This window comes from Alosa alosa, chromosome 15, assembly GCF_017589495.1.
Source record: "Alosa alosa isolate M-15738 ecotype Scorff River chromosome 15, AALO_Geno_1.1, whole genome shotgun sequence".
Classification (NCBI taxonomy): Eukaryota; Metazoa; Chordata; class Actinopteri; order Clupeiformes; family Clupeidae; genus Alosa; species Alosa alosa.
Genome location: NC_063203.1, coordinates 26,455,542 through 26,466,862, shown reverse-complemented (window position 1 = coordinate 26,466,862; position 11,321 = coordinate 26,455,542). Strand labels below are relative to the sequence as shown.

Genomic DNA, 11,321 nt, shown 5'->3' with positions numbered 1-11,321 from the left:
AGACCAGCTGCATTTGGAACGAGCGCTTTTAACGCCAATCTGTGAGTCGGTGAGAGAGGATGCAAAGACAGGCGCTCCACAAGATATTATTATTACCAATTGAGTCCCAATTGGAGTGCTCAGATTCGCCACGTAATGAGAATCAACGATATCCCCACTTACTTGGTCAATCACTTCGCCTGTCATGTGCCTCAATAGAAAAGACATTAGCAGGAATAAGGGGATTTTTTAATGGGACGCATCGCATCGTACCGTGGCCTCTCGCGCTCGCTCATCAGTCGGGGGCTAGACGCTGATGATGTTGTTGCTGTCGCTGCTGCTATCCTGGGTAGGCATCTCCACCAAGGCGCTAATAAACTTGTCCATTTGTTTTATCGATTTAATTTAGTGATATGCGTGGCTCTTGCCAAACAATGCCTGGGCCCGTGGCAGCCGGTCATTACGGTCTGGTGTGTGTGTGTGTGTGTGTGTGTGTGTGTGTGTGTGTGTGTGTGTGAAGCATGAGAGATTAGTGAATGGTGTGATAGCGATCAAAAAGAAAAACAGCCACATTACAACAATAAATTATTCTCATGGACATAGAGACACACTCAATCTTAACACACACTTGTGTGTGTGTGTGGCTGAGGCTCAGAGTGTCTGTGTGTGTATGTGTGTGTGTGTGTGTGTGTGTGTGTGTGTGTATGTGTGTGTTTTAGTATGTACTGTATGCATGTGTGTGGCTGCTGTTGATTGTGTGTGTGTGTGTGTAAAGATTTATGATCCTCTCATTGAGGAAAATTGGCATTCAAATATTCATACCCTGTTGATTTACTTTCTGCATCTGGTATGCCATTACTTAACAACCATTCCATGGAGAACACACACACACACACACACACACACACACACACACACACACACACACACACAAACACACAAACACACACACACACACACACACACACACACACACACACACACACACACACACACACTCAATTATGGTGAAGCATAGCTGTTTGGAATGCAAAGTTCTCATAATAAAAAACGAAGACTCAAGAGAAGAGGCTTTGAGTTTGGAACAGCATCCTCACATTAAAATCATATCCCCATACGTCATATTCCAGGCCATAATAATACTCTGTTGTTTTGATTTGCGTTGTTGTGTGTGTTTTTCTCCTGCTCTGAGGGATCAACAGCTGTCCCTTCTGCCCATCGCCAGGGTAAGGAGGGGCCCTGACTCGGGCATCAAGAGGATTTTCTTCTTTAAGCTTTGACCATCAAACCACGGGCATCGCAACAGATTTGCCCCTGCTACAAGGGGCCACCCTGCCCTTGCCATACCGACGTGGGACCAATCGACCACCGCCATTTGGCGCAGGCTAAGCCAGTTTAACCCCCTTGGTGTCAAGAGCTAAGTCACATCTCCCGGCAAATACGTACTCGGTGGGCGGGGAGGGGTGGTTCCGTCAAGCTATCCGAACATCACAACTCAGATATGAAATCCATGAAATCACCTAATCCAGCCTCTGTGACACACGTACGCCACGCAAAGCTGCTTAATACTTCATTTCTGGGGACATCCCACTCTCCGACCCCCCCCCCACACACACACACACACTGACCCCATCCTACCCGTGAGCCCCCGCCCCAACCACCAGCACCACCAGCTGCTGAGCAAGAGAGCCTGAAAGGCTAACGCTGCGATTTACTGCACTGATGCCGACCAGGCGCAGACATGGAGACAAACTGCAGCACAGTAAACACTGCACTTAAGGGACTGAATTAAAAAGGAGGAGGGGGGGAGACAGAGGAAGAGAAGGAGGAGAGAGAGAGAAGACTGGAAGACCAGTAAGAATGAGAAAGAGGAATGGAGAGCGAGTAAGAAAGAGAGAGGGATAGAAGACCAGTAAGAGAGAGAGAGAGAGAGAGAGAGGGACAAATGGAAAGCCAGTAAAAAAAAGAGAGGAATGGAAGACCAGTAAGAAAGAGAGAGAGAAATGGAGAGCCAGTAAGGGAGATGGGGGAGTGAAATGAAAGAGGGAGAGATAGTAAGGAGAAACAGAGTGAGGTGCATCAGTGGCAATCCGCCACCTTCCAGAACAATCCAAATCCTGCAGCTGAGAGCAAAGTAGCCATGTGCTAGCAGAGCTCTCCAGCATATACTGTAGGCAGGCAGAGGCATCATTAGCCTGTGTAGACCAGGTAGCACACTCAGTCTGTCTGTCTGTCAAAAACAAAACCCTCCCCCGACCCTCTTACAGTGCAGGACTGGCACACAGCTGCTACCAGAGAGAGAAGAGCGGAGATAGGCTTCGTCCTCACAGCATAATACAGCAAGCGGCTTAAGAGCGCAAGAAAAGAGAGGAGAAGAAAAATCATTATCAACAGCAACCAGAGGGGGTGCGGGGCCCGGGAGTGTGAGTACAGCGAGTGATGACAGCACATGTCCAATCTCATTTCTGACAGATGCCTGGAAATATGGCAAGCAGCGCAGGGCCTCTAGAGTGCCGTAAAGCAATGGGGCGCAGAGAGAGAGAGAGAGAGAGAGAGAGAAAGAGAGAAAGAGAGAGAGAGAGAGAGACCAAGAAACGGGTAAGTGGGAGTCAGAATGGGGAGTGAGTTTAAGACAAAAAAAAACAAAATGGGAAATAGGGGAGAAAAAGATCTTATAGATGCTCTGAGAGAGAGAGAGAGGGAGAGATGGGGAGAGAGAGGGAAAGATGGATGAGGGGAGCCGGTGCGCTGATGTGTGAAGATGTGTGTGTGGAAGTAGAGAGGCGTGGGGAGAGAGAGCTGCCGTGCAGTGAAAATGGGGACGGCAATTATTGGAGAGTTGTCAGCATCAGATTAGAACAGCTTTGTGACCGTGTGCTGCTCACTCACTCACTCACTCACTTACACACACACACACTCACTCATACACTCACTCACTCACTTCCTAACATAGGCCCCATATCTCATTCACTCACTCACTCACTCACCCACACACTCACTCACTCACTCACGTACACGTACGCTGGTGCGCTTGCACTCAGGAGCTGCTTTCACACACACACACACACACATATGATATTAAGGCTACCTACCTGAAAGGTACTGCAGGAACACTGTTACTGCCTTACTATGTCCATTATAAGTCTCCAGAAGAGTGAACAAATAAATATGGAGGAGCTTGGTCTTTGCATGAGTATCTTTCATCGTCACATCAACATCCATAAAATGCCCCCATTCCCATCAGAAATGAAAACAATTGACCTAATATAAGCACAGGTCCAGCATTCCCATCAGAAATGAAAACAATGTGCCCTTATATAAGCACAGGTCCAGCATTCCCATCAGAAATGAAAACAATGTGCCCTTATATAAGCACAGATCCGACATTCCTAGTATAATAACAACAATGTGCCCAAACATAATCACAGGTAGGCCTACAGCATCTTCAGTTTCACAAGAGGTATTCCTCCATTTGGTTCTGAGAGAAAACCTGGCTGTATAAAAAAGGGGAAAAAAAACCTGTTCCCCAGGACCAGGTAAATGGAGGCAACATAACAAGGCAGCAGATAACACCATATGTTGTTTTTGATAAACCAGTTGCTTTTTTCACAGCTCCTTAAGACTGCAATAGCTCTGAGCAGAAGCAGAACATGTGTTAATGACCTCACTGGAGATATCTGGGGCTGCGCTGCTCGAGCTGACTCCTGAAGCCTGCTAATTAGTATTGCTCCCCACACTGTGCCACCGTGCACCACAGCCCGTCTGGCATGTTGGCCAAAAAAAAAAAAAATAAAAAATAAAAAGAAACGTGGTGGGTCAGGCAAATAAAGCAGAAATTGGGGATAGTGAATGCTAAACTACTGGAGGAGTAAAGGGGGGGGGGGGTACATCCGTTCCCCAGACGCCGTCATCAGCCCAGTATGTGTCGGTGAGCAGGGAAGCTGTGCTCGCGACTTTCGCTTTGCCTACGCCTTTGAAGTTAATTAGACCCTGCCGTGCAAAATGTGAGTGAGCGGTTGAGGGGGGAGATCAATAGCAGTGTGGATCATGGCGGCTCTTTGGCGAGGGACAGGAGATGCCCACTGGAGATGAGCTGCTTTCTCTGTGTTGTTGACACTCATAAAAGGCAAACCTCATGTGCTTTGGACATATAATTAGTAACTGTGGCATTCACTGGTGCTGTGTTGACACATTGCTGCTTGGTTTGGTTTACAATCGTACCGTAATTTCCCAACTATTAGCCGTGGTTTATACGTTGATTTTGCAAAATTTCTACAGCTATGAGGTTAATACACGGGGGCAGTTAATATGGTATTACTGTAATATGGTTTTGTTTTTTTAACTTGCATAAAACACTGTCCTGCAGCTTATACACAATGCGGTATACACAGGAAATGACTGTAGTTCATCTTCCTTGCACATTTTCAACCACAATGTGCTGTTGAGCAAGTGGACAGAGTCATGGTAAGATCAAAGGATTTCACTATGCTCACAAATACAACATTCTTTCTTTTGAAGAAAAAGAAAGTTGACAGGTTTTCAAAGAACAACACGGACAGAAAATAAATAATATGAACATTATTTACTACCAGTCCATCAAAATAATAATACAAAACAAAATGCTGTATTTCAAGAGGCGTCCCTCTTCAAAATAACTACCACTACCACATAAAAAAAGCAACGCAAGTGTAAAGAAATGGGTGCAGATGCAGATAAGGATTCAGGATGGAAAGCAGATGCAGGCGTAACGTTTGGGTGGAGCAGGGTGGAGAGAATGCAGGGACATCTATCTGTCTTCATCAGACCTCTGCCCAAGCCTCTGGGACAGCACGTACATAGTGTCCAGGTAAGATTGATAGCTCCCACACACCAGGGACTGCCGTCCAACTTAGTGCAAGTCACTGACTAGGGCACGGGATCGAGAGGGAGGAAGGGGGGGGGGCTGTATGTGGGCCGTGCAGGTGGAAAAAGAGAGAGAGATGGAGACAGAGAGAAAGAGAAGAGAATGAGAGACAGTAAAGAGTGTGTGTATCTCCCTTTCTCTCTCTCTCTCTCTCTCTCTCTCTTCTCTGTGACTACCCTCCTTGGTAAAATTCAACCACGTCGACCCCCTGTTCCACCTTTGTGTATGTAAAAACGACAGGCGTTCCACCAAAAAGGCCATATATATTGCGGCAAACCTGGCAGTGTAAAACACACTCTCTCTCTCTCTCTCTCTCTCTGTGTGTGTGTGTGTGTGTGTGTGTTACGGCTGTATCTCAAAGGGAAAACAGATATTTGCAGAGGATAATCATAAGTGATGCAAGACACACACATTGGACACACGTAAGACACCACCACTGCTCCACTGTTTCATTTAGAGACAAACACTCATCTCATTCTCTCTCTCTGACTTACCTCATCAAGGACACAACCCAGGTCATACACCCTTATGCTGGTTGTAAATTACAGTTGCTGTGTTCGGAGTAACCTGTCCCAGTCCATAATGTTAAATGATCATTCAACCCAACTGTCTAATACATCCAGAAACCACCAGGATTGTTTGAAAGTGTGTTTTTGCTGTTTGTTTTAAATAAAAAAACAAGCACTGTATAACTGAAACTGTATAAATTCATAACTGATCCAGTCACAATCTCTCTCTCTCTCTCTCACTGTCTTTCTACGTCTATTCTAGCTTCTTAAGGGATATCCCTCAGCTAATTAATTGATTGAAAATCAAACTTCATCAGAACAAGTAGCCTACAGTCTCATCCGAGTGATTAGCTGTCTAAAGCTCTATTCCGGTTGCTTTGAATGTATTCTCCAGTTAGTGAAAATGTTGAATGTCAATACCAATGAACCTGTAACCTCATTTACTGAAAGCACATGGGTGAAGTTGCTGTGGGTAAAATTTGATCTATGTTCTAGCTGCCGGAATTTGGTGAGCTATATGCTTGATTGATTGCTAATGAACACTGCAAGCCCTTCTGTCTCTGGAAACGAACTGTTGGTGTCTGCAATAGTTCCAGTTCAGTTTTCGGACATTAGAACAAGCCTCACTATGTTGCTGTAGGCTATAATCAAGAGGACAGTTTGAATATTCATAACATCACAGATGATCTTCATTCTATATGACTTACCACTATCAAGCCTATACTGGAAATCTCTGGAAACACAAACGAAGTACAGAAACACGTTTACGCCTTATTTGCAAAATATGGAGACGCTTTGCTTAAATCCTTAGTGTAAATGACAGCACATTTGCTGTGTCCACTGTCACGTCAGCGGCAACCTTATTGACGGCGCGTTATGCAACAGGAAGGAGATGAAGCAGGTTGACTTCGTGTCGTTCACGACCCAGCTCGGCATGCAAGAGAGCAGTGATGAACTTGAGGATACATCGTTCTTGGCTGAGAAAAAGCGCGATTCATATCCGCCTCCGAGCACTTCAGAAGAAGATGCGCCGGAACATCTGTGACCGCGAGGATCAAGGGGCAGCTTTTTGCGGGAAACCCCTAGCAGCGGTTTTCCATTCCCAACCATGAACTTTCATGATATTGCATCCTACAGCGATGTTTTAAACGTATACGGAGAATATTAGCTTGAACACGTAGGGTGATTAATTTTGAAAATAAGGAAGAAGGGTGATCTGTTTTCGCCTTTCAACAAGAAAGTGAGTTTACCCTAAATGCAATAAATAATGGTTCTCAGCAGTGGTTCACACTAACATCTGCAGTAGTTTCTACTGATGGACGCGCTGTTTTGTTGAAAAAAAAAAGAATTCATATTGTCATCAATCATCACGCAATGTCAACATTATCCAACATGCTTAAGAGAACAACTTATGAACAAGCTGTTGTGAAGATATGAGACCAACTCTGTCCCTAAAGAGTTGGAGCACTGAGATACGATTTAGTCTTTTTTAGTTATGACAACCAAACTCATGTCGGTGCGCACACCCAACTACACGTAGGCTAGTCTGTATCAAAAGCGGAACAGTGTGAGGAGTTCCAGCATCCAACTCTCATCCATAGCTTTCTCATCGATGTTGATAAATGTCCATTTTGCGCTTGTGTTTGAAATGATTTCGAGTAATTTTGGGCGGATGCTATTTTCTGACGGACTGTTATGGAAAATAGTCGCACCACTTCGTCTCGCGGCAGCTGCGCCCGCACACAATAGCACATTTATAAAGACCAAAAAGTGTAGGCTACCTACCTCACTCATGTTTTTTGCTGTAGTGCCGAAGACACAGGGATTTTCCAGCGCCTGTCAGAAGTTAACAGTCGTCTATTTCACAGTGGCAGACCACCAACGGGGAAGCTTTATAAAGTGTTAAGACCAACTCCTCAATGTCATCACGTTCCCACTAAACCAATAGGAGAGCCGTCGGCAAATTTGCTTCTCTAAGTCACCACCCTTCTCTGTAAAATATTCATAGACTCTCTCTTATCGTTTTTCATCACGATTGAAAACCCCCATTCCTTATTTTTGCATTGCAATTTGCATTGCAGTGTCTTTAGTACATAATCTATGTGAACATTATTCGGTTAATAAGGTGCTTATTTTCAGATCCTGGAGCATATTGCTATTGCAATGCGCCGTTGTTATAGCCATGGAAGGAGCACGAAGAACACGATTGATTACATATTGTTCTTTCTATATTACAATATTTGTCAGGAAATGATAACCCTGAGGGGAACCCTCTCTTTCGACAACAGGGGCTCACACACTCAAACACACAGAGACACAGAGAGAGAGAGAGTTGGGGTTGCTTTCCGTCCGCACAGGGCTTGCAGTCAAAAGTGTATGATTAATTGCGCAACTGATGCCGATGGTCTGACATCTACAACAGCGCAAATAAGTAACGCTACCGGAAGGCGGGTAGATTAAAGATGGGCTCGTAACATATGTCAACCTGTGTCGTAAGAATGAATTGGAATTGCACGTGGCTTTGCATACTCTGCTTTGGAACATTGTGGGGTTCTTTCCTTTTGGAACACTGTGTGCAAGTTGATGACGTTTTTGTTACCTATTAGACCTCCACATCCCAATGAATCCTTGCTGACAAAAGTGTCTCCCCTTTCATATATGTAATTTGCCTGTAGGTGTAGATGTTTTTTAGCAGCTTTGGTTGGGGGAGGGTGGTAAAAAGGGCTAGCTTCAAGACATCAGCAGTCTTGAAGAGAGGGGTTAGAGGGGACAGAGAGACTAAAAAAAAATACTTAAAAAAAGAAAGAAACCATTTGAAGTGAGCCACGCTCAAGGCAGTGTGGGGAGGCACTCAAGCCTAGTTTCTAGTGTTGTCTTCTGTGCGAGCCAATTAATTCCTGGAGGAGGGAGCACAGATGGTTGGAATAAAGGCTCTAACTGGGAGTGTGTGCAGTGGATCCTCTCTGAAGGTGCAGCAGCATCGCCTCACAAAATCTCCTCATTCAGAGATAACACTCCCTCAGGTCTCTGCCATACTGTGTGTGTGTGTGTGTGTGTGTGTGTGTGTGTGTGTGTGTGTGTAAGGAAGAGATATAGAGAAAGAGAGAGAGAGCATGTGCATGTGTGAATGTGTATAGTATGTGTGTGTGTGTATGTCTCTGTGTGTGTGTGTCAGAGAACCAGATGTGTGTGTGTGTGTGAGAGAGAAAGACAGAGAGAGGGTATGTATGTGTATGTATGTATGCTTGCATATGATTATGTGTATATCTTTGTTTTTACGTATGCCTTTCTGCCTGTGTGCACCAATCATTAACATATCACTCGATTCTTGCAATCATTATGCATGACCTCTCTCTGCTCCGGTTTTGGGAGGGAGCTAAATTTAGCGGCCCGCTATGTGTTCAGAAGGTAGACCTCCCTTGATGAGGGGTCGAGGTCATGTCTCAGCGCCACTCAGAACCGGATCAGTGCTGACTCGACCGGATCTGGCCCGGTTATGACGAACCCGGGCCGGATCAGGCCCAGATCTGAGTAGGAGTCACCGTAATGCAAACACGTCAGAAGGAACCCCAGTGGGCCCCTTATCTGCTGCAGGTCAATTTTGACATACAGTATATTATTATCATTTATCACTTCAAACATTAGAGTAACATTGTGTGTGTGTGTGTGTGTGTGTGTGTGTGTGTGTGCATGTTTGCGTGTGTGCTTGTGTGTGAGTGTGTGAATGCATGTGTGTGTGTGTAGGCATGTGTGTGTGTGTGTGTGTGTGCATGTATGTGTGTGTGGGTGTGTGTGTGTGTGCATGTATGTGTGTGTGTGTGTTGCACGGTGTATCGATACTAAAAAGGTATCACGATGCCTTCACGCAAAAAACGATACGATTTCCGACGTTTTTAGAATCGATACTTTATTAAAATTAACGTTCTGTGTCTGCGTAAACTGCTGCTCTCACTGCTCCTTGCACGCATCTAGGCAAGTGGGCGTGTCAAGCAGGCAGCTCTGAGTGAGTGAGTGCGCAGCCAACGTCAACATACAGTAGTTCTTTGCCGACCGTCCTCGGCCTTGTGGATAAAACAAAAGGTGAAGTGAAATCTGGAACTATTTCGGATACATCGCGAATAGTGAAGTTAAGCCATCAGGTACACAGAGGCCCGTTTGTGAAATATGTTTCAAAGTCATTTAAAAGCAGTAGGCTACGCATGGAACTTGGCTAAACACCTCGCAGACATATCCCAACATTTTTGTTCAAAGAACGGCAGGTTAACGAATATGCTATAGAAAACACGACTACATGGTTAGTGCCAAGTTCTTCTCTTCTGCTTTAGTCTAGCCTAAGTAAAACGAGTATGGTTCTCTGGGATAAAGCGAACCTTCCTTCATCAATGAATTTTGACGAGACATAACGAGCTGTAAACATTTTGACGAGACATAACGAGCTGTAATCATAGGGTGCTAACGTGATAAAAGCGCAATGTTCACGCCAGAATAACATTACCATAACTTGTAAACAATCTATTTCATGTTCGGTCAGTACTACTGGTAATATTTGTCATGGCATGTAGACTGCAATTTGTTCAATAAGTATTGCCCAGATGTAAGATAGGCTACCCAAAATGCGCTAATTAAAGCCCACAGCATATAATACCACCAAAGCGTGTTGAGTCCTAATAATAATAATAGCGGCTTATTGTTACGTGGTAGCAAATCATGTTATCAAAGAAATAGACGTAGGCCAATGTAGGAATGCACACAGACATATTGCAACAGGTAATGGTGTAGGCCTATCTGACGAAGACCTGAGTGGTTGGAATGTACTTGTACACTGGGCGCAAAGAAGATCCTCACATTTTTCCCTTTGCAACTGTCAAAGAAATCCCATGAACACGGGAAGGCCTAGGGAAGCCTATACTGTACATCAGATGGCCTAAAGATTAGGCCCCTCTGCATAGCATTCAGTGATTTGCATGCAGTAATTTTAACACTGACCTTGATCTAGCCTAGTTTGGCTATTTAAAGCTACTTTATTGGCAAAACACAACACAATGTAAATGAACTATAACAAAAAATAAGGGACTTAATCACACAAAGTAGGCCTACTATTTTACTGACTATAAAAATAATAATTATGTAAGAAGTTTAGAACCCAGAATTGACCTGCACACTACAAAAGTGCACCGAATTCAACACAAATGACTCAATACACTTGGAGGAGGTATGAGTCCTTTCTTTTCCAGATATCTTAGGATTTCGCCGTAGTATCATTTCAGTATCGAGCATCGTGATATTTATGGCAGGTATCGTATCGAAGTCATAATTTTGGAATCGTGACAACACTAGCATGTATGTGTGTGTGTGTGTGTGTGTGTGTGTGTGTGTGTGTGTATGTATGTGTGTGTGTGTGTGTGTGTGTGTATGTGTGTGTGTGTGTGTGTGTGTGTGTGCATGTATGTGTGTGTGTGTGTGTGTGTGCATGTATGTGTGTGTGTGTGTGTGTGTGTGTGTGTGTGTGCATGTATGTGTGTGTGTGTGTGTGTGTGTGTGTGTGTGTGATAGAGGAGTGGAGATACAGTGTGAAAGGAAGAGAGAGGGATAGAGGAGAGTGGGGCCCATTTGGACTGCGTGCCCCTCCCCCTCCCTCACACACACACACACACACACTTCACGGGGGTGCATGTTACGGCTATGGCCACCTGGATGTTTCCTTTTGTGTTGTTATTTACAAGAGAACATCAAACGCTGCCATACACGAGAAGACTCTTTGAAACAGAATGGATTCACATCACATGATAATCATGACAGGCATTCACCACACCACAACACACACACACACACACACACACACACATATACACCACACCACAACACACACACACACACACACACACATATACACGTTCACCACACTGCAACATGGCTGCTTGCAGTGGAGA

At 44.7% G+C, this 11,321-nt stretch overlaps 1 protein-coding gene across 1 annotated transcript in view; it reads right to left on the bottom strand.

The window, feature by feature from the left end:
* Nucleotides 1-7,335, bottom strand: part of pcp4b (Purkinje cell protein 4b) — a 45,157-nt gene extending 37,822 nt beyond the window's left edge. Inside the window, exon 1 of the mRNA XM_048263871.1 lies at nt 7,177-7,335. Coding sequence (XP_048119828.1) covers nt 7,177-7,185 — 9 coding nt within the window. The 5' untranslated portion in view covers nt 7,186-7,335. The remainder of the gene's footprint in view (nt 1-7,176) is intronic.
* Nucleotides 7,336-11,321: the final 3,986 nt, after the last annotated feature.